At 31.4% G+C, this 23,122-nt stretch overlaps 1 protein-coding gene across 2 annotated transcripts; it reads left to right on the forward strand.

Moving 5' to 3' along the window:
- Positions 1 to 9,206: 9,206 nt before the first annotated feature.
- LOC7470819 (uncharacterized) lies at positions 9,207 to 16,338 on the forward strand. 2 transcript variants are annotated; one of them, XM_024592347.2, is made up of 9 exons: positions 9,207 to 9,538; positions 10,277 to 10,348; positions 11,105 to 11,194; positions 11,998 to 12,040; positions 12,711 to 12,817; positions 13,158 to 13,253; positions 14,799 to 14,989; positions 15,136 to 15,205; positions 15,960 to 16,338. In XM_024592347.2, the coding sequence occupies exons 1-9, from the start codon at positions 9,350 to 9,352 to the stop codon at positions 16,071 to 16,073; spliced, it is 972 nt and encodes a 323-aa protein (XP_024448115.1). In that variant the 5' UTR covers positions 9,207 to 9,349; the 3' UTR covers positions 16,074 to 16,338. The 2 variants fall into 2 exon arrangements, with proteins under 2 accessions (XP_024448115.1, XP_002298844.1); XM_002298808.4 differs by lacking the exon at positions 10,277 to 10,348 and adding an exon at positions 10,392 to 10,463 and having other exon boundaries at positions 9,208 to 9,538.
- The last annotated feature ends 6,784 nt before the right edge of the window (positions 16,339 to 23,122 follow it).

The raw sequence follows: 23,122 nt of genomic DNA on the forward strand, positions 1-23,122 counted from the left end.
GAGCTCTTCACATGTTGACTCATCTTGGTCCCAGCCTTCTCGGTTTCAGCCCTCTCGTTCTCATTCTTCAGCCCACCGTTTGAGCTCTTCACTTGCGCACTCCTCTCGGTCCCAGCCATCTCGGTCTCAACCCTCTCATTCCCATTCTTCAGCCCACCGTTTGGGCTCTTCACTTGCTGGCTCTTCTCTCCTCTTTGTTCTCCTGGGCCGATGATGGCCCGTTGCTTCTTATGGCCCAATGGCCTCTCATCTCCTTGTTTGTCTTCAATGCTTCCAGTCCCGTTTTCCTTAATTCCACTTCCTCTGCTGTTGCCAGCTTCATTCTCGGCCAAATCTTCATGACTCGCGTTCAATGCGTCATAACGGGCAGAAACAATTAAACTTCCAGCCGTTGTGCTCTTTAATTTTTTCCCGAGATTTACGGCTATCATTTCGCCCTTTCCATTTCCTCTTTTTTCCTCCACCACAGTCTTTTTGCTAGGCCGACGGTGTCTCCGGTCAACAATCATCCATGCACCATAGGAATCCATGATTTCCGGTCTAACTAGAGAACCGAGGGGATCACCAGTCATTTCCTTTTCACTTGGTTCATCTTGAGACTCATGAGCGATATGAGGACATAATTCTTGCTTATGTCCGTATTGGCCACAGTGTAAGCAAATTAGATGTAGTCCCTCATACATTATACGTCTAATTCTCCGACGTAGTTTAAACTTAGCAAGTAATGGTTTTGTGAGGTCCACCTCCACACAAAGTCTTGCAAAGTTCCCCCTCGTACCCACTAAGGTAGTTCTGTCCATTTTTAGAGTTTTTCCAATCTTGTTCCCTATCTTCCACAGTACCGAAGTGTCATAATATTCCAATGCCAAGTCTGGCAATCTAACCCACACTGCTACCTTGTCAATTGTTGCTTCAAAGGGGTCAAAATTAGGATGCCATGTTCTTACCGTTAAATAATGATCTGTCACCATCCAAGGCCCTCCAAATAATACATGTTCTTTATCCTCAGTGTTGGCAAATTTTGCCAAATAAAAGTCATTGCCCAAGTCTGTTAATGTAAAGTCTCCTCGGAGATTCCACATATTTTTCAGACGTTGCATGAAAAACATATATCCCACCTTCCGACCCATGAGTTTGATTATAAGAGTTTGTTTCCATGGTGCCCGAATTCTCTTTTTCTCCTCCATAGAAAGTTTAATTACCGGACAGTCATCTTCATCAGAATCGTCGTCATCATCATCAGATACGCATTCGTTGAAATGGTTGTCTTCATCCTCTTCATGTCTTACCAAAGTTTCTCCCATAAGTTTTTCCACGTAACTTTGTCCATTGATATCTCCAATTTTGACCTTCTTGCTGGATCGTATTAGCAAATCAGCTTCCTCTGTTGAATCATCTATTGCTTCCCGACAACTCTTTTCAGAGCCGTCCATTGTTTCACAGTTGAGAGTGGTCGCTTCGTTTCACAGTTGAGGTTTTGCACTCTTTCCAGAATCTTTCTGTTACCAATCGAAAAAAATCTATAAGCAATTTCCAGGTTCAAATGTTGTTGACATATCATGATTGTTTCACATGTCATCTAACTAAACAATTTTAAAATGAAACCTTTTTTTGGCTTTTAAGCATTACACTTAGATTTCAAGAACTACAAAATCAAGTTATAATTAATTCATCAATTCTTCAATCAATACCCAACCTTTCATCTTCTTTAATAAATCCTCAATTCATCTCTACAAACATTTAAAGATTCTTAAAAAAAGAAAAACCATGAGCTTACTTATATGTTCAAATATGTAAATGGTATCTTTAAGGTTTGCATAACAAAAACCTTATTTTATCACCTACTTTGAGAACTATATAGATTGTACGTTGGTCTATCATTAATGATGATTTAGAAAACATGACTGAATAATGTTTTGGTCCATACTAAGAAGAGATTTTATAATAAAGAGATAATTTCTTCACATTAAATATAGAAAGAGTCTTCTACTCTAGGATAACCATATAAACCTCAACATAAAAAAAAAATTCATCTTAATATGGGTTAATGTTTAAAAAATCTCATACAATCAATTTGACTCAATCGAGTCTATGACCCACAACACAGTTTTTTCCCTTTTTTAATGTATTTGTGTTGAATGAACATCATCTTCTTATGTTAAAAAAAAAATAAAATTATCCAGTCCACAACAGAGTATGAGCAATATCTAATTATTTCTATAAGGCCTCTCATCATCTCACTTTCTTTAAAGATGTCATTAGATGTGTAACATCCTCCAAAAAAAAATATTTACTTGTATTCATACTTAATGTCTCAATGATATATATACATATATATATATATATATACACTAAGAAATATTAAATTGAGGAATCTACTGAAATTTCACCATAGTCTCCCCTATACCGGGAGATCTCAAGTTATCGACTAGAGCATGTTATAGTAGGTTGTTAATTTCGTTTCGTTTCGTCCGAAATGGCTGAAACATTTCATACCAATTCAAAAAACAGAACAGAACAATTTTCATCTCATTTCAAATCTCGATCCATTTTGATTTTCCGGATAAATTTCGACCGGAATGTCCGATTTCATTTCACATGTTCTGTTCTGGGCTTGAAAAGCCATTAAATCAAATTAGTATTTTGTTTAAGTTGAATTACTTTAAGTTAAAGTTCTATTTAATCTTAACTATTTAGGAATATTTTAAATTTTTAAATTATATTTATTTGATATTGTGTTTGTATTGCATAATTTATAATTAATTTATTTTGAATTTGAATTATGTTTGTTGAATTATATATATATATATGAACAGTATAACCGCGAAACGCTCCGAAACCGAAATATTTCATTCCAATTGAAAAAACGAAACACCTACCAAAACGGAATTTACAACCTTGTGTTATACATTAATATTTAACCAATCCACATCTCATTCATTGTTCAATCACCCTAGACTCATCACACTCCAAACTCAAACACATCATATTTGTCACATGTCCTTATGGTTCACTACATACATAAAATTATCAATATAAAATATGCAAATATGTAAAAGAAAAAAAAACAAATTTAAGGAGTGCAAATAAACATTAATTATCTGGTATACAATAAAAGAAACTAATACAACATCATAAATTTTACATGTTTAGATCGAATTAAAAATTACATAAACTTTGGGATAATTTAATATTTAATTACAAATCTCAATACACTACAAAAAGAAGATCTAATACAAGCTAAACAAAATCATCTTAGGATGTCCTATATAACTATCATTTTGTTCATTGTTGTAAGGTATCTGTAGTTAATATTAATTAAGATTGCATCATGAAAATTATCAAGCAAGGAAAAATAAATGTAATAATACATTTAAATTGTAACTCAACATTATCAGTAATTTCTTTTCAATAATTAATAGAATTCATATGTTGGCCTATAGAATTCGTTCATTCTTTCACCCCTCACCAACATTATTCTCATTTCTAGAAATCTAAATTTTATTGCCCATTACCGGGCATTAGTCCCATTATCGGAAACTAATTTCTTCGTCCCTTATCGGGCATTATTCTCACTTCAAGGAATCTAAGTTCGTTGCCCATTACCGAAAACTAATTCATTCGCCCTTTACAGAGTATTATTTCCACTTACTGGAATCTAATTTTATTGCCTATTATCGGACATTAGTTCTATTACCGGAAACTAATTCCTTCACCCCTTACTAGGCATTATTCCCTCTTCCAGAATTCTAATTTTATTGCTTATTACCGGACATTATTTCATCTTCTAGAAATCTAATTTTATTGCCCATTACCGGGCATTAGTTCCATTATTGCAAACTAATTCATTTGCCCCTTATCAGGCATTATTCTCACTTTCAGGAATCTAATTTCATTGCCCATTACTAGAAACTAATTTCTTTGCCCTTTATCGGGTATCATTCCCTCTTCCGGAAGTCTAATTGTGTTGCCCATTATCGGGCATTAGTTCCATTACCGGAAATTAATTCCTTTTGTTTTAAGTTACAATTCTAACATGGAATATCATTGTATCATCAAAACTATTGTTATAAACTAAGTAAAAAAAGATTGAGGTGTACTACACTTACCTACAACAAACACATGCTTATTTACTCCTCTTTTTGTTAATTTATTCTAAAGTAGATTGGGTGACAATGACTAGTTATTCTTCTACCAAAATAAATTATTTATGTATATGTTGGTGGTGCTTGAAAAATTACAATTTCTATCTACAAAGAGTTTGCAAGCCAGAACCCTTCTAAGAAGTTTGGGATTCAAGAAATACAATCAGGATGAAAGTTATTTAAGGTGCAATGGAAGGTAGATTTTGAATTCCTCAACTTTGCTCAGGTAATTTGTTTAGAGAGTGGTAACAACAAACTACCAAGGGATTGGTTGTTGTGTGTGCTAATGGATCATGAATGTTATTAGACTAAAAAGACTATTGAAAATGCTCTATTTTTTTCACTAGGTTTTTTTCTACTGTATTTACAATGTGTGTATGCTATTTTTCAATGTTGGCAGACTCCTGTCTCTCATTTAGAGTGTATTTTATGGCAGCTTGTGCTTTTTGCTAAAGTTTTACCCTTTATTTTTCGATGTTTATGCTTTTATTTATGCACATTGACACAACATTGATCTCTGCTAAACTTCTTTGATTTTATTTACTCTATTATTTATTTACTCTGTTATGTCTTTTTTAAGGCACTTTATAAAATTTAGTTGTTTTTTCTTTCTTGCTTTCACTTTTGATTTTGAGCTATTCCAATAATTACTCCCTCCTCCTCCTCCTTTGTTTTACTAAAGCATGGAAACTTAATGAATGAAAAAATGAATTGAAACTCATCTCTCTCCCCCTAGTTCTTATGGGATACTCTTCCACTTCTCTTATCATCTCTTCCTATGTTATTAATGATGACTCCCATCATATTATTTATGAACAAAATATCATTTGTTTACTGAAAGTATTTTTATAGAAAGTGTTTTTTGAAAAAATAGTTAATATAATTTATTTTTCAGTCTAAGAGAAATATAAGCTTTATGAAGAAAAATAATTTCCAATTCAAACGATTGGAAAACACTTTTTATAAAGCACCCAAAACCTAAAATTGTATAATACTTTATTATATATATTGAAACAATAATGCTTTAATAAAATACTTTAAAATACAATACTATTAGAAAAGAATAAATTACTAATATATTTATATAGAAAGTAACTAGTTGGATGTCCGCGCTACACAGCGGACTCACTTTTTATTTTCATAAAAACTATTGTAAAAATTTATAATATAAAAAATAATATTTTTTAATATTAATAATAATTGTTTTTCAAATTTATTAATTATTTTATTAATAATATTAATTATAATAAAAATAATAATATTTATAACACAAATGATAATATTTTTAATATTCATACTATTAATTATAATAAAAATAAAAATAATAATATTTATAACACAAATAATACTATTTTTATATGAATATTTAGAATTATAATAAAAATAATAATATTTAACATAAATAATTATATTAAGAATTTCAAGGATGCTTATAACACAAATAATAATATTTTTTATATCAATACTTTGAGTTATAATAAAAATAATAATATTTATAACACAAATAATAATATTTTTGATATGAACACTTGAATTATAAGAGAAAAAATAATATTTATAACATACATTATTATATTAACACACATGTGGTTGGTAGGGCTGAGCATTTCCGGTTCGGTCCGATTTTGAACCAAAATAAACAACCAAACCAAATTATTATTTTTTTAATTTTTTGAACCGAACCGAACCGAAAACCGGTTCAAACCGATTAATTTCGGTTTGGTTCGGTTCGGTTCGGTTCGATTTTCCCCCCTTCCAAACCGGTTCAAACCCAATGGTACTCTCTACTTCTCCTGCAACCTCATACAGCAGATCCCAAGTTGCTAGAGGTGAAGACCCATTCAGGCTTCCACGGCTAGATCCTTGTCTACAACTGCACCTGCATCCAACTGCACATAGCGTTGATTGAGACGATCCAGACAAAACCCAACCTTGCAAATCAGGCAAAAAACCCAAGACTCGAACATTAGCCCCAGAAAACATAATCACAGAAACCAGAGTAGGTTGTCCTACTTTAAAAAGAAACATAAAGGAAGCAAAACCTTAGTCTTTTCGGTGCTACAAGGGAGGTCGTTTCTCTTGAAATCATCTTCAAGGGTGGAGTGAGTCATTTGGTGAGTTAACTCAGCCAAGTAATCTTCTTCGTCACTCTCTGTCTCAGTAGAGCCAACGACGACCAACTTGTTTTGCTTTGATTTTTCACCAGCCAGAGAGTGAAGGGAGAGAGATGCAGGGAAGGGAGGGGAGGGGGGGCGGCCCACCAGCCAGAAAGTAAAGTGAGAGTGAAATGAGAGAGATGCAGGGAAGGGAGGGGAGGGGGGGCGGCAGCTGATGACTTAATGTTATTCTAGAGTTAGAAAGCATGGTATTTATACTTGCTTTTTTTTTTTAAGTGATGGCTGGTTGAACCGGTTCGGTTCAATCAGTTTCAGACTTTAGAAACCGGAATCGAACCGGAATTTTTTTGTGATTTTTTAATCAGTTAATTCGGTTATTTTTTTTCCGGTTTTCTCGGTTTATCGGTTTTTTTGCTCACCCCTAGTGGTTGGGCGTGAACGCGTCCAGACCCAGCTGGGGGTTAGGCGTGAGTCTGGAGGCGTCAAGGCCCACACTCCAAGGTGGGTCTGGACACGTCCACGCCCAGCTTGGAGTGTGGGTCTGGACGCCTCTAGAACCAACTTCGAGTTGGGTGTGGACGCCTCCAGACTTTTAATTATAATAAAAATAAAAATAATTATAACACAACTAATACTATTTTTAATATTAATACTTTTAATCATAATAAAAATAATAATAAGAATAACAAAAATAATACTATTTTTAATATTGATACGTTTAATCATAATAAAAATAATAATAAGAATAACAAAAATAATACTATTTTTAATATTGATACGTTTAATCAAATAAAAAAAATAATTATAACACAAATAATACTATTTTTAATATTAATACTTTTAATCATAATAAAAATAATAATAACAAAAATAATACTATTTTTAATATTAATACTTTTAATCATAATAAAAATAATAATTATAACACAAATAATATTATTTTTATTATAAGTAATAATATTATAATAACAATGGGAAGCGCACACCTGACGCTTAGTCGGTCTTAGCGCAACGTGGTGCTAGGCAACCCTTCCGTAGCAATCAGACTCGAGCGTCATGTGGCCCTTGGGAGTGCTTAGGTGAGCCTGGCCGTGCCCGCCCCACGTACAGATCCGAGCGCCACGTGGTGATAGGGTAGCTTGGGGAGAGCCACACACTTGGGTCATCGCAAAGGGCCTGATTATCTAGGTCCCAACGTCATAACCCCAGCTCAATGGGTCTTGTGTGACTCAATTCTATTGGGTCTTAATGAAGGATTTTAAATATTTTAATTTTTATTATAATTAAAAGTATTAATATAAAAAATAGTATTATTTTTGTTATAAATATTTTAATTTTTATTATAATTAAAAATATTACTCTTAAAAATAGTATAATTGGTGTTGCAAATATTATTATTTTATTATAATGAATAGTATTTGCGTTAAAAATATTATTATTTTTACTAAAATTTAAAATATTCATATAAAAAATAGTATTATTTGTGTTATAAATATTATTATTTTATTTATAATTAATAGTATGAATACTAAAAATATTATCATTTGTGGTATAAATATTAATATTTTTATTATAAGTAATAATATTATAATAACAATGAGAAGCGAAAACCTGGCGTTTGTGTTGCCCTTGGCCCACGTGGCACTTAGGCTGCCCCAAGCGCCAGGTGACGCTCGGGTCTGCCCTGCGCAATGGCGGGGCAACCCTAGCACCAGTTTTCCTTGTATAGGTAGCGCCAATGCCAGGTGCCCGTTGTCTTTGCAACTCTTTGTGTCAAGGGCTAGGCTGCCATTACACTGCTCTAATTCACAGTGCTTTGTGTCTATGTAAACAGTAATAGGAGCACCGAGCCCTTTTAGTATATTGTGTAATATATTAGGATATATTAACATACAATATAAAGGTATAGTAATTTGACTTTAATTTAGATAATATTGCTAGAAAATACATTCGAATACAAAATATTTTATGTTATACAATAATAATATATTTTAAATCATGTAAAAAAGTTAGGATACTATAGAAAATATATTTATTTTCAATGTTCTCCAAACACCAAAAATATATATTTTTAAAATAAAAATATCACTATTTAAAAAAAATAAATAATTGAAAATGTCAACTTATTTTCTCTGATATGTCCAAGGACCAGAAAGTTATTTCCAACCCATTTTTCATTATGCAACTAAACATATTAATAGATTTTACTTAAAAAATATTTAACAAGGTTTTAAAAATTAAAAAATACTAATATATTTTATTTAAAAAATATTAACAAGGTTATATGTCTATAATATTATATTTAAAGTATTTATATCAAATGTATAGTTATATTTTATAAAATAAACTATATATAAATATATAATATAATAAATTATTATTTTTCCATCATAGCACTTTTCATATCTTATTTTTTATTGTAAGTGGTCAAATATTTACATCTAATATTATATATATATTAGATAAATTTAAAAAATAATTAAAATATTAAAAAATAATTTTCCAGTTTATTTTTTATAATATGATCAAACATTAAAAAATATATTTCAATTTATTTTTCATTACTGGATATAAAAAATAATTTGTTTTTCAAGAATTTATTTTTTATGAAACCACTACTATTTAGAAAACAATTTATTTTCTGACAAATTTAAAGTATTTTATTTTTAGTGAAATAATTGATGTCTTCTATAAATAAAACTATGAATGATGTCCTATTATTATAACTGTGTTTTCTTACAAATAATTTTAAAGATATATTGAGCTTTTATATATATATATATATATATATATATATATATATATATATCAACCTCCCTTCCCTATCCTTTATTTCTTTCCCAAACAAACTTTCAAATAATACACAACGCCAAACACTCCCAATTGTGTGTTGTTTGGTTTTTGTTTATGATTTTATAATTTCGGGGCCTTGTCAAAAGGTGTGGGGATTTCAGTCTTTGTCCAGACTGACAGTTGACACGTGCTTTACATGCGTGTGGGAATTTCTCTCGGTGTATTGACATTTCGATTTCATTTCACTTCACCCCAGGGCCGAGAAAAGAAAATTTAAATTTGATAAAAAATCGAATGGCCAATCTTCCTCAATCTCTATCGATGAACGCACCGTTCGGAGTCCCAAGCGCGTCTAATCCAGCCTCCGCCGCAGTAGCCGGAGCTCCGGCTAACAAAGACCGGAAGATGGCATCAGCAGAGCACTTGGTTCTTGACCTAAGCAGTCCTGATCTTCGTGAAAACGCCCTTCTTGAACTCTCTAAGGTAACAACAGCATTACCAAGTAGATGGCTTAATTTTTGTTTCTTAGGGAAGAAATTGAGAATTGAAAAATTAGGATTTTGTTTGAAACCCTCATAATTATGAAAAGAGAATTCAGTGTCTTTAATTGTTTTTATTTAAGAAAAAATAGTTAATTTCATGAGAATTATTCTTTTGTAAAACAGCTATAATAAATTACTATAGACAGTTGAATAGGAAGGAAATGTATGATTATTGGCTTCAAACAGATCCGTCACTAGCTCGGCACCACCCATGATTTGTGGTTATTACTCCATTTTATGCAGCTGAGGAAGAAAAAGGCCACCCCTGAACTAGTGAAACTTAGAATTCAAGGCATATTCAAACTTTTGATGCAATAGAACATTTTATAATTAAACAGGATGTGAGTTTTTCTTTTTAAATTGGAGGCCCATTATCGTTGGATGCTACCTGATAGTTTGTTTTGCATAAAAAGGAACCTTTACCTTGGTTGGCTGTATACATGTGAGAGGGGAAAGTTTATCATTTACTTTGTACACCAGTTCTTTTCTAAATATATATGCTTAAACAAGAAATAGATACACATACACAGCTGGAGGTGGTCCATGTGCAATAGCTTCATTTAAACTTGTTGTGTGCGGATCTTACCATTTTTTCTCCTTGTGTGGTTATTCCATTTAGTTGTTGAACATTCAAGTGCTGCCATTATAAACTAGTGTCTGCCTTTGCTTTCATTTTTAGAACAAGGATTTATTTCAAGAATTGGCTCCTTTCGTGTGGAATTCTTTTGGTACTATTGCTGCACTCATACAGGTATGCCTAATAAACTTGTGTTTGTTTTTGTTTTCATTTATAGAAGAGAGAATTATTTCAAGATTTGGCTCCATTGTTGTGGAATTCTTTTGGTACTATTGCTGCACTGTTACAGGTATGCCATTTGAAGTCGATATTATCAGATCCTTGCTTAATTATTCTCCCTCTTCATTCATGTTGAATTGTGATATATTTTAGCTTGTAGAATTTCCTTCACAACTTCAAATCTTCATTTTTTTCAATTGGAATTATAGAAGCTCTTGCTATTTTCCCATGATTTTAATGCATTATGCTGACAAAAAATAGAATAAACATGTATCATATCGAGGATAGGAAGTGCGTGAATTAGAAAGTTCCGTGCTGTAAGGATACGACAAGTGCTTCTCTATGATCTGTTCAAACTGGGCAAAATTGTTGATGTTTTATTGCATTCCATTCATAATTGAGTTAATATTTATTGCTTGTTTATTTTTGGAGCACTTTTGTTTTTGTTTTTGTTTTTGTGTTTTGTTTCTTGATTTTTAGTTTAGCTTGTCAATTGGACCTATGCGACTGGTTTGCGTGATTTTTTGTTTTAATTTTGGTTGGAGCTCAATAAGCAAAATAAACACCACTGGTGTTATTTAGTAGTTCTTGTGTCCTTGACACATTGCTCTTTTGTTTTCCAGAAAATGTACATAGTTTAAAACTTTTCAACACTCGAAGTGCTTGGTGTATGTTATTTCCATGATTTGCAACTTTTCCTGTTATTTGCAGGAGATCGTTTCAATATACCCTGTCTTGTCACCACCTAACTTAAGTCCTGCACAATCAAATCGAGTTTGTAATGCTCTAGCTCTTCTTCAGGTCAGAATATTTTTTTTTGTAGTTCCCTAGGTTGCTGTTATGTATACTTCTACTTTAGTTTTTTCAACTTTGCTTCTTTCCCTTTATTGGTAATTTATTCTGTGCATATATTTCCCATTTTGAGATTATGATTTGAGATATTGAAACACTTCTAGGTATTCAAATGAAGTAGTATTATATGTTCACATTCTCAATGCTTTTGGTGGCGTGGGGGTTAAAAGTTCAATTTATGAATGATTAAAGACTTAATATTCTGGCTTCTTGCACGAATCTCACTTTTATTATTTTGTGAAATATTGCGAATGTCAAATGCTTGGCATTCGACAGATTCAAATATCACTTTCCATGTGGCTATCTATTACGATAATTATTGCCAACTTGTTGATATGTTTGAGCATAGAGGAGATGTTGTAGGTGTTTATATTTAAATGCATCTAATAGAAGGGGGACAATGTAGAAATTATTTTTCAAAGCATTTCTATAAATGGTTAAATTATTTGTGGAATTTTATGTATCGTAGTGTTTTCCCAGAGAACTAAAGTATTTATTGACAGTATTTGAGAAAAATGAAAACTCAAAACTAAAAATAAGAAGTAGAGAAGAAAAGGAATATACCTGACATTTTTTTTTCTGATTTCATGATATGCTGCTTGTTTCTGTTTTTTGCCTGCTAATCACTTGGACAAATGTTGAAGTGTGAATGTGGACATTCTAAGTCATCTTACCTTTTGTGTTTCCTTTTATTCTATTTCCAGCTCTTAGTTATTTATAATGCTTATAATCTATTTTATATTTTCTTACAGTGTGTGGCTTCACATCCAGACACAAGAATGTTGTTCCTCAATGGTAACATTTTTTATCTCGTTTACTCAATTGAATAACATTTGAGAGGAAAAATCTATTATTCTTGTTTTGATTGTGGCTCAAATTTGAGATAACAATATATAAAGTGTGAAGTTTTCAATTTTCACAACTGGGTGTCTCAACTTCAATTTTTATCAATTGAGTTGCCCATCTGTTAATAATGGCACAATCAAGTGCCTCAATGAATGTCTGTTAGCAAATTTGTTGACATATCCATTAAATGATGACATGGACACCAAAAACTTACAAAAAAATTAGGTCTTTATCACTCTAGGTATGCCATGACACCAATTAACCCAAGAAACACATATTCACATCCCAAATTTTATGCTCACTCACAACATTAACCATTATTCTTGTAAGATTTTGGTGTCCATGTCATCATTTTAAAAAAAAAACACAAGCAAATTCCTAACTGATGTCCACTGAGGCACTTAATTGTACCTTTATCAATAGTTGAACAATTCAATTGATAAAAATTGAAGTTGAGACACCCAATTGTGAAAAAAAAATTGTTTAGACAGTTAATTTATATTTATCTCCTCAGATTTTGTTTTATGGGAAGAATAATTTTTTCACTACCTTGTGGAGATGATAAATTCTGATTAATGTGTTGTATTCTTCCAAGTGACTATTTTTTTTTCCACTGCAGCTCATATACCTTTATATCTGTACCCTTTCCTGAATACAACTAGCAAATCAAGGCCTTTTGAGTACCTGAGGCTTACTAGTTTAGGTGTCATTGGTGCCCTAGTGAAGGTACTTCATCCGTTCTGATATCCTATGTCTCAAACTCGTGATTTTTATATTCTTTATTATTTTAAAGTTCAATGTCTGAACCTTTTTGTAGTTAACCATCATAGCTTCACAGAACAATATATGTGTGGGTCGGTTTCTCATAAAAGAATGATATATGTATGGTTGTGTGCATTTATCCACATCACTCTATGTATCACATGGCACAAGCAGGTCAACATTTATCCAAGCAAACAAACATTATATTGTTTCATTGATCTCTACATTGAAGCTCATATTTTTGTTGCTTTTGGTATCAAGTAGTTCGAAATTTTGATCTTATTTCTTCTCTGTTCTTTACCAGGTTGATGACACAGAAGTTATTAGTTTCCTTCTTTCAACTGAGATTATTCCACTGTGTCTGCGTACTATGGAGATGGGAAGTGAATTGTCAAAAACAGTTGAGTGTTATTATTTTACATCCTTCTGTTTTTCCAAATATGTCAAAAAACTTATGCTGATTCTGTTTACTTTCACCATTTATGCCTTTGTTTGGATGTTTGTTTGGCGGACAACTGACCCACTGGTGATAATGAATTTATTCAGTTTTCTTAAAGAAAAACTTTAGTGCTTTAAAAAATGTCTTTCAAATATCCGAGTTCAATGTATTAAAAATATTGAGTTATAGTATAGAGTTATTGTGTAGAATTCCCAGGTTAATTTTAATTGTAGAGTTTATTGAACTTCTATCAGCACTTTGGTGTAGGAACAAATTGAGATTTCTGTTATACAAAGGATTTGTGGTGAGCTAGGGTTTGCTATTTATGGAGTTAGAGTAGAATAAAGCTTGTTTAGGAAGCAAGAAGGAGAAATTAGGCTGTGAACAGTGATTCAGTTACTGCAGCAGCAATACTTTTAAGCAAGAAAGAAGAATTATTACGGGAAAATAGAACAAGAGAAAGGAGAAGAAACCTCAGGCACCAATCTTTCAAAATAACTCTGAAACTCAATTTATTTCATAAATCAACTCTGCTGAAACATAAAACATAGTATCCTTATTCATAGAGATTAAGACTAGGATTACTAATCCTCACTTGACTAGCAAAGAAACTAAACAGGAATAAACTATTAAAGACGAAGACTCCAAAATCCTAAATAAGAAGACTAGACCTTCAGGTAATTCTCATAATTACTCAAAATGCTCCTGATTCACCAGAATATGCAGTAATTGTTGACCGAAAAAACTTCTTGCTTGATAAGGAATCAATTAATGTAGCTTTGGGTTTCCAAACTGAAGTGTTTCTCCAAGAATAACATAGCTACTCCATCACATTTCCTTGCTCAGACAATGAAATGAATTTCTTTAATTGTATGTTATTTTTCAAGTCGTGGTAGGCTTAAATGACTTGTTTTCAAGGCCAGTGGAAGCAAAAGATATCACTAACCTAAACTTCATCAGCTATATTATGTTTTTAACAACCTAGATTTCCAGAAAGTTGGGTTAATGTTTTCGTTTACCATTTTTCACTTATCAAAATATTGAAACGGGTTTATCTGCTCTGATTTCTTCACACCAGCTCTGAAATGTTTTCCATCTTGGGATGCCCTTTCAGAATGAAATGATACAATGTCCTGTTTCTTTTGTTCCTCTCGATTCTTTTGGTTGCTATGCAGCTCCTTGAAATAGTCCTGAGGTTGCTAATATGGATCTTCTTGAAAGTTTCAATCTGTGCACTTACTTCATACCAATTATGTGTACAATTGTTCAATCATATGATTTCTTGTTGAAATGCAATGGAGAGTATGATTTTCATGAACCTGTAATATCAATGAGATGGGATGTTTGAAAACACATTACAGACATGTGGTTCTTAATTTGGCATCTGTGACTATATGATTGAGTTGTCTCCTTTGTTCTTAAATAACAAATGGCTTGTCACTATACATGTGATAAGATAATTGTGAATAATAATCTTTCAGCGAGAGTTCTCCTTTCTGTTGGCAGGTTGCCACATTTATAGTTCAAAAGATTTTATTGGATGATGTGGGCCTGGATTATATTTGCACTACAGCAGAACGGTTTTTTGCAGTGGGCCGAGTTTTGGGGAACATGGTTGCAGCACTTGCTGAACAACCATCATCACGGTTATTAAAACATATTATCCGATGTTATCTTCGACTTTCAGATAATCCAAGGTTGTTACATTTCCAAATAAAGAAGGGCTCCAAGCAGTCAGCTGGCTCTGTACTTCTTGCTTTGATTGTGTTGATGATTCTTCATTTATAAATTATTTGTTTTGACTTCATGTTTCCATTGTAAATTTTTTGTCTTTGGAATTCAGGGCTTGTGATGCATTGCGAAGTTGCCTGCCAGACATGCTGAGAGATGCCACCTTCAGTAGCTGCCTACGTGTAAGTACAGCTTGTGTAATTGTTAATCCCTTTTCTATTACCTTAGGAGTCATCTGGAGGATGGTGATTTTTAGCTTGTCCATAATTAGGTGAATTTGAACTGAGGCAAGGACTGCAAGCCTTTTATATGGTTTGAAATTCCTAACTAGCAGTTAGCAACCTTGTCTTGATTACTGCCACACTGATTGAGATTCTACAGCTGCTTTTATAGGCCAGTTTTTGTTTTTGACAGCAACAATTGGAGTAGATGCATTTGAACCCATTGATAGAAATTTCACCCCTACAGTTTGCGATGTGCATGATCTGGCTGTTGGATTGAATTGCATGTGCTTGATTGTTCTATCGATGAAGTTGATCATGTGGCATATCTTTATGTTTAATCGAAACATGAGTTGTTTTAGAACCACTCTTTTTAAGTTTGAAGGTAGTCTTTAGATGGGGATTATAATCACGACACCATGATTAACCAAGTACATGGTTTGCTGACGTTGCTGATTGGATGCAATCTTGTGTGTTTTATGTGAAAATATTAATAGCTAATTAGGAAAAGAAATTTATTTGTGTTCCATGCCACAAAAATTAGTTAACTGTGTCAGGAATATCAATATTTGGAGTTTCAAATGATGTATAGGTTCTCTATTTATTTCCCTGGAATAATTTTTCAAAATCAAGTATCTCTTTTCCCTCCCCCATCCCCCTCCTTTCTTCCGTCAATAACCAATTTCATGGTCTTTGTAAATTGTAACTTCTTCAGGAAGATCCAACAACAAGGCGATGGCTACAACAGTTGCTTCACAACGTGGGAGGGAATCGGGTGGTTCCGGGACTTCAGGCTGGTGGGGGATTTGATCATATGCTGGTGAACTAAGACCGCAATTTTATTTTTGTTCCATCGCTTCAAGACCTACTGTCTTCCTTTTTAATGTGCGATAGCGTTTCTGGTAAATGTAATTAACACCCAGAAGAGGAAGCGATGGAAGACAAAAAAAAGCTAGACTAGTTGTTGACTTATCAATTAGCTGGTATTTGTTCATGTATAATTTAAAGAGAGGTGCTCCTTTGTTTACATTATTGCTAGTCTGTTTTTTCCTACCATCACTCTGTTGTTTTAGTGGTTTTGTTTTGTTTTTAAATATTCTTCATTGTCTATTTCTTCGTAACAACAGATAATTGCACTGGTGTCTCCATGTAGTCTCTCATGTTCCCATTTCTCTCAACGTCATTACCTATACAAGCATTGGGCATTGGCTCTACTATGCCCCCTGCGCTCACCCTTTTTACGAGCCAGATGGGCGTGGTGAGGTGATCATAGCCAACTGTGCCAAGTTCCAGTCATCAACAATGGATGCTGCTGAGGGGGCTTCCTATTATCAGCCATTAAACTTATCCAATGCATGATGAGGTCTATTTTGATGATGAAAAACACAACAAAAATTGACTTATTACAGTAACATGGAGGCTATGGTCAATCTTTAAGGTAGAATTGATTTTTTTTTTTTTGGGTGGGTGAGAATATTCTAGATATCACATATCTTTGCAACAAACAAAGTTAGCAACCTCCGTGATCAAACATAAGGGCGGCTTCAAGCCTGTTATATAGCCCAACAACCTTAACTCTTCTATATCTTAAAGACATGTTGTTCAATAGTAATTAAGAAGACAAATAAATAGGGTTAAGGTAACCTAACATACAAGAGAGACGGGGCTAGAAATTATACAAATAGCTAGGTTTGTGTAGAATTGTTTATTTTTCAAAATGGTGGACATGTTGTACCCAATTAAAGATATAAAAATAGTTCATTTCAAATAATTCATTAAAAAAAAACCAATCAACAAGGGAACATATCGCTAAATTCATAAACCAATGTAGTGATGGTGCCACAAATCCTTTCATGAAGCTAAGACTATTTGGCTCATCACTAATCCAAATAACTTTCACTAGTTCTTTATGCAACCAACCAATTCTATTAATACTTGAGAAGAAATATATATAATTTTTTTAGGAGTACTTTTATAAAATAGAACCAGAGGTAACACTGGCTGACTTAGTCAGGATATTCTATGATCCATGAGAGTCTATAAAAAATTATGCTATTTGATTAATGACTTTAAAACTATGTATAATACAACTATAATAACGCAAGAGTGCATCGAATCCATTTTAGAGAGGGGGAAGTGGAATGCCAAGAATCAAGTACTTGGATATATAAACCATTATAAACGATGTTGCTTGTTATGAAATGATTTTAGCAAAATAATTAGAAAATAAAAAGTTAAAGGGAATTTACCTAGTTGGCTACTTGAATGAGGTCATGAGGTCATAATGTCACAAAAGGATATTAAGCCTGGTAGAACTCATTATTCAATGATCAATTCAGAATTTAAAAAGAGTTCAAAGAAGATCAACCATAGCTAATTTTAATTGTAGAACTAAAAAAGGAAAGATCATTCAAGATAGTTGTATTAAGAAAGTCTAAAGAGGATATCAAGGCTGGTAGCAAAGACACAAAGACTATCAAAACAGTTAGTGAAGGCAAATAATACTCTTTTGACATAAAAAAAAAGTTGAAGAAATTTTTGACCAACTGATGTATGGGGGGAAATCAAACTTTTTGATAGTTATACAATTCCTTCTATTAAATAGTTTAAATGGAAGAAATATTGCAGACGGTATGACTCATTGAGACATGACACCAATAGTTTTGTTATCTTTAAGAACTAGATCCAGAAGCACTTGAGGTTGATCGTATTCACCTTTTAGATAAAAAGATAAAGGTTGATAACGACCTTTTTCTCTAAAGTGATATTAGCAGTGGCTATTCTTAAATTAGAAGGACTTTTTTTTGTAAAGAAGAATTACAAAATGTAAGGTTTAATTTACTACGGCAAAGGTGAGAATTGGTCATAGATTTTACTATTAGAAATAGATGTATTGATCATGGCAAAACCAAAGAAGATCAAGATATGCCTTATTGAGATATGCAAGTTCCTTATATATTATACCATCATTTCTAAATGAGAGTGCCGAGGGACAAAGTTGAGCCACTTATAACTTAATTACTGGGTTTCCCGAAACATATATATGTAGTGGAAACAATAATTTAAAATTTTTTGGGAGTTCCAAGAATCCCATTAGATAATCTTGGATTGTTTAGGGTTTATGTGAAGATTACTTAAAGTTCAAGTATTCTTTTGAGGTTTGATCAACTTTTTCAAGGTTGGATTGTCACAAACCACAAGTCGTTCAATTATTCGACCTCTAATAGTAATTCACACAAACCATTAGTGAGAAATATTTTAAAACCTTTTTTTTAGAAGAAAGGGATTACTATGCCTATGAGTGTTAGCTTTCTTTATTCTGTAACTTACTTAATTTTTCTTTATTGAGAAAATATGAGGTATAAAATTTTATTTTATAGGAAAACTTGATAACCTTTTTTTGTTTTGAAAAGGTTAAGTTGTATAAATCCAAAAATAATTATAAGATACGAGGGGCATACCCTAAGTAGTAAAAGTCTGAAGACCGGATCAATAATCCATAAGGTCAAAACAAAGAACAAAGTTAAAACAACAAGAAAACAAAGCAAAAGCTAAAATAGAGACATTTGGTTGATCGATTAACAAAAAAATCTCAGGAATCAGTCGGCTGGTTTCTGGTAACCTTAAAAATGGCCGACCTATTTTACAATGAAACCTAATAAAAACCCTAGGAACTGGTCAACCGGTTTATGAGAAATCCAGAGTCGATTGACCAATTCTACAAAGATAGCAACACTATGTAGCCAAATTGGATCTGGAGAGCCCAAGATAAAAAGCACCTAGTCAAAATTCATGCTCTTCTTCTTCTTTCTCCGAGTAATAAGGGAGAAATCACCATTAAAGGGAGTCTTAAGAGAGATTAGAGGTGACATTTGGTTGTTAGTAGTGCACCGAGTCAAATTCAAATGGCCTTGTTGAGATGGCCCAACATGCCCCTCATTTCATGATGGTGCACGCCTGGAACCAACATCTTTATAATGGTTAGATTGTCGAGCTGGTGCTGGCAATGCATCCTGAAGAGCTTTTAATATTGCCACTTCAACAACCAGATGATTAATCTAAGTATAATTATCATTTTTTTTTGGTGGAGATGTCGTTCTGGTGTTTAAAGAAGACATAATATGTTTAGGGTTTTTAATCCTTTTCTTTCTCTATAAATAATTAAGTCATTTGAAAGAAGAATTAATGTTTTTATAAGGAAGATGAAGAATTAGGTTTCATATGAGGATTTTATAAAACCTAAATGTCACGTTTAAAATAGACAAAGCATGTTTATTTAAAATTATTTGATTGACTAATATGTTAGATAGAAACTGAGAGTATGGTCGATAATCTTAGGCAAACAATGCTCACTATCTATGTCATAGATAATCAATTTGTTTAATTGATTCCAAAACTAATATTATAGCGAAATATACCTTTATTTGGTCTAGAAAAGAATAAGAGCATTGTTTATACAAAAAATAAACATCCATTTATTGATTATGCAATAACATTAGTTATTCACAACCATATAGGGAAATGAAAGCTAAAATCAATCATCAATGGTGAAACCAATCAGGTATAGGAAAAGTTCAGATCAAATAAGAAAGATAGGAAGTGATCAATTGATGTAGCAAGAGTAGCAAGAGTTCACATAATTGACTAAAGATCCAATCGTATTCAAAGCATAAATCCTCAATGGATAAATTGATATTTGCAGAATAAGTAGGGACTCATCATTTAATCTCTTTATCTTATTTGGATTATCAATATAAGATTAGATTTAAGTATTTACATGAAATTCTAACATTGCACTAATATAAATACGCCATCTAGTACTGAAAAAGATGGTCAATCTCATATATATAATTTCTTTATAGCTTTCGTGCAAATTTATCTTTCATTATTGTTTTTTTTTTTCACTTCTTTATTTACAAGTTTTCCTTTACATTCAAATTTATTTTCTTTTATGTATTTATTTTTTACATAGCAAACACTTGAAACAATGTACCTTTTTACGAAACGGATACTCATATTTTGATTCATTTACGAGGTTGTTATTTATTTATTCTCGGGATTCAATTTCTAATTTTAGTTTCTCCTCTGTGAAAGGAAGAATAAAAAAAAACAAATGGCATATTTGAGCCAGAAAATTATCTAATTGATTAACAAAAATATAAGCAAACCTTGTTGTATTGTTCTTCACATGGGGAGTTGATATAGTAACTGAGCAAGATTTCCTTCACCAAGTCACGGTATTAGTTTTTTTTGGCTTCCAAGTTTCAACCGCCACTAATATGATTTCTACACACATTGTTATGGGTATTTGAACATTCTATTTATTTTATATACAAATGAATTTTTATGTATCATTATCATTAAGCGTTAATTTGGATCCAATTAAGAGAAAGAAATGATTCATGATTAATATTGTATGTTTATTTGTTTAATTTTAATGAGCAATATATAAGCTTATAAAAATATACAAATTATGACTTTTTATAATTTACGTTTGTGTATAAACTACGAAAAAGATTAGGTAGTCTTATCTAAACCCACATAGAAGATAAAACATAAACTTGGAAAAATGAATCAAATAAATATATGTTGAAATTTAGTGTCATCGGTTTGCATAAAAAGATAAGTACAAATTACACATGAGAAGTGATTATAAAACATAATTTTTAACCTATCATACATCAATTTAGCACTATTGAATCATGTTTATAACTTTCTACTCAAATATTTCTCTTGTTTTGTTTTTGTTTTGTGTTTTTTTATGAAGAAGATATGAACAATTAGTTAAAAGAATCAATGTAAAGCTATTCAATAATAAATAGACGGAATTAGCCAATTACTTGCACTATGTTGTGAGTGGGATTCTATGTTAATTCTTAGAGCAAGAAAAGAATGTGCTAGTATTATAAGCTCATTTTCTTGCATAATGACAAATTTTAATTGAGAATTCTAAAAGTATTGCGTGTATTTAATAAAGCAAAGTGAAAATTATATGAATTAACAAATTATTAAAAGAGTTGTTAATGCAAATTAGAATCTAAAATGAGAAATTAAAAGATAGATACACATGATAATTTTTGATCTTGTGATGTGATGTGGGATTTTTTTTCAAAATTTTCTTCCATTTAATTATATGGCAAAAAAAAAAAAAAATGGAGTTCCAACAAAAACATAATAATTTAAATGCTATGAAAAAAATAATTGGTAGTATAATTTTTTTTTAATATATTTGTTAACCAAACATATAACTTTCATTAGCTATAGAAACTGTAAGCAATTAAAATTAATATTCAAAAAAATCTAACAATTTGAAATAATAATATAAAAAGCTATCTCTTTAATTAATATTTCTTTCCCGTGTTAGTCCTTTTTTCTGGTAAAATATTTTTTCTTCAAAAGTTTTGTTTTTTAAACAAAACCATATCATAATCTTAAAAGCTAGTTTTAATAAAATAAAATAATAAATTAATAATTTTAACGTGAATATATTAAAAAACTAACAATCATAATGTTGAGAATAATTATATAAAAAATACATAATAAAGATTTAAAAATAAATATTTCATGTGCATTAAAAAAAAGCATATTGAATTCATATATAATTATTCAAAAATCAAATTTTAATATCGCCATGGAAGACACTAATATTATTTAAAAATAATGATATATTTAGATAATTATTTAAACATCATTTAAATAATTTTATCTAAAAAATCTTGAAATATAAAATGTGATAAAAAATTTAAAAAAATCAAGATGATAAAACAAATTGATAGGTCAAGTATGCATGGGCTACATGCATGTCCGACCCACTTCAAGACTGGGGTTTAAGCATCTATTCTTTTTCTTTTTAAAAGGCGAATGACACACCGTCCGTCCAATCTCTCTCTTTATTTAAATTTTATGGATGGCACATCACTAGGTAGGACAAACAACATTTCTTTTACCTACTATTATTTTGGGTCACTAGAGGCTGTTTCGACAATTAAAAAATCATAATCTAAGTTTTTGGATCTAAAAAACCTATATTTCAACTATCTTTTTACCTAAAAACATGAAAAACAAACATTTCATAAATCTCTATAACTCCATCCCGTTTCCGACAACACAATAAAAACAAATTTTAATTAGATAAAAATAAAATTTAAAATTAAATCGAATTAAAAATAATCTTTTCAAACTCCGATTTATCTTTTCTAATAAGATGAAAACCACTTTCATTTATTTCCTTTCTCAAAAATGATTTTGTAAATACCAAAATTGTAGTTAGCGGCTGAATCCAGGGACTTGAAAGCTATCTCTCCTCAAAAGTTTTTTGATGACTTTCACACACTCTCTCTAATGGTCTAAAAACTAAAATGCAAAACAAATAAAGTTTTGGATCTAAAAATATTCCAAAATCTTAAGGAAGCAAATTAAAAAAAGGTAAATTAACGAACCAAAATGTACATTTATGTTCATTTTGAATAATAAATTTGAAAAAGGCTTTAAATTTTTATCAATATCAATTCTAGTCCTTGTTTTTTGAATTTTATTTTTTATAATAATTCCAAAACTCCCCACATAAAATCAACACCACATTCAACTCTGAGATAATCTACAAAACACAAGAGATGATATTACATGCAATTTAAAGAGAATGAAAAGGTCTTGACAGAAAAAATGAAACTTTTAAGGACCAAATTAAAAACAAATTAAGTCAAGGATCAAAACGAAATAAAAGCAAGATTTAAGGGATCAACGACAATTTTTTCACAATAAATAGTGTCATAAACAGTGAAATATAAAAGGATAAAAAGTTAAAAGTATCATAGTAAATCATAAGGATAAAAATGTTAATTTAAAGAGCATGAAAAGGTTAATTTATAGAGAATGAAA

This window comes from Populus trichocarpa, chromosome 1 (assembly GCF_000002775.5).
Source record: "Populus trichocarpa isolate Nisqually-1 chromosome 1, P.trichocarpa_v4.1, whole genome shotgun sequence".
Taxonomy (NCBI): Eukaryota; Viridiplantae; Streptophyta; class Magnoliopsida; order Malpighiales; family Salicaceae; genus Populus; species Populus trichocarpa.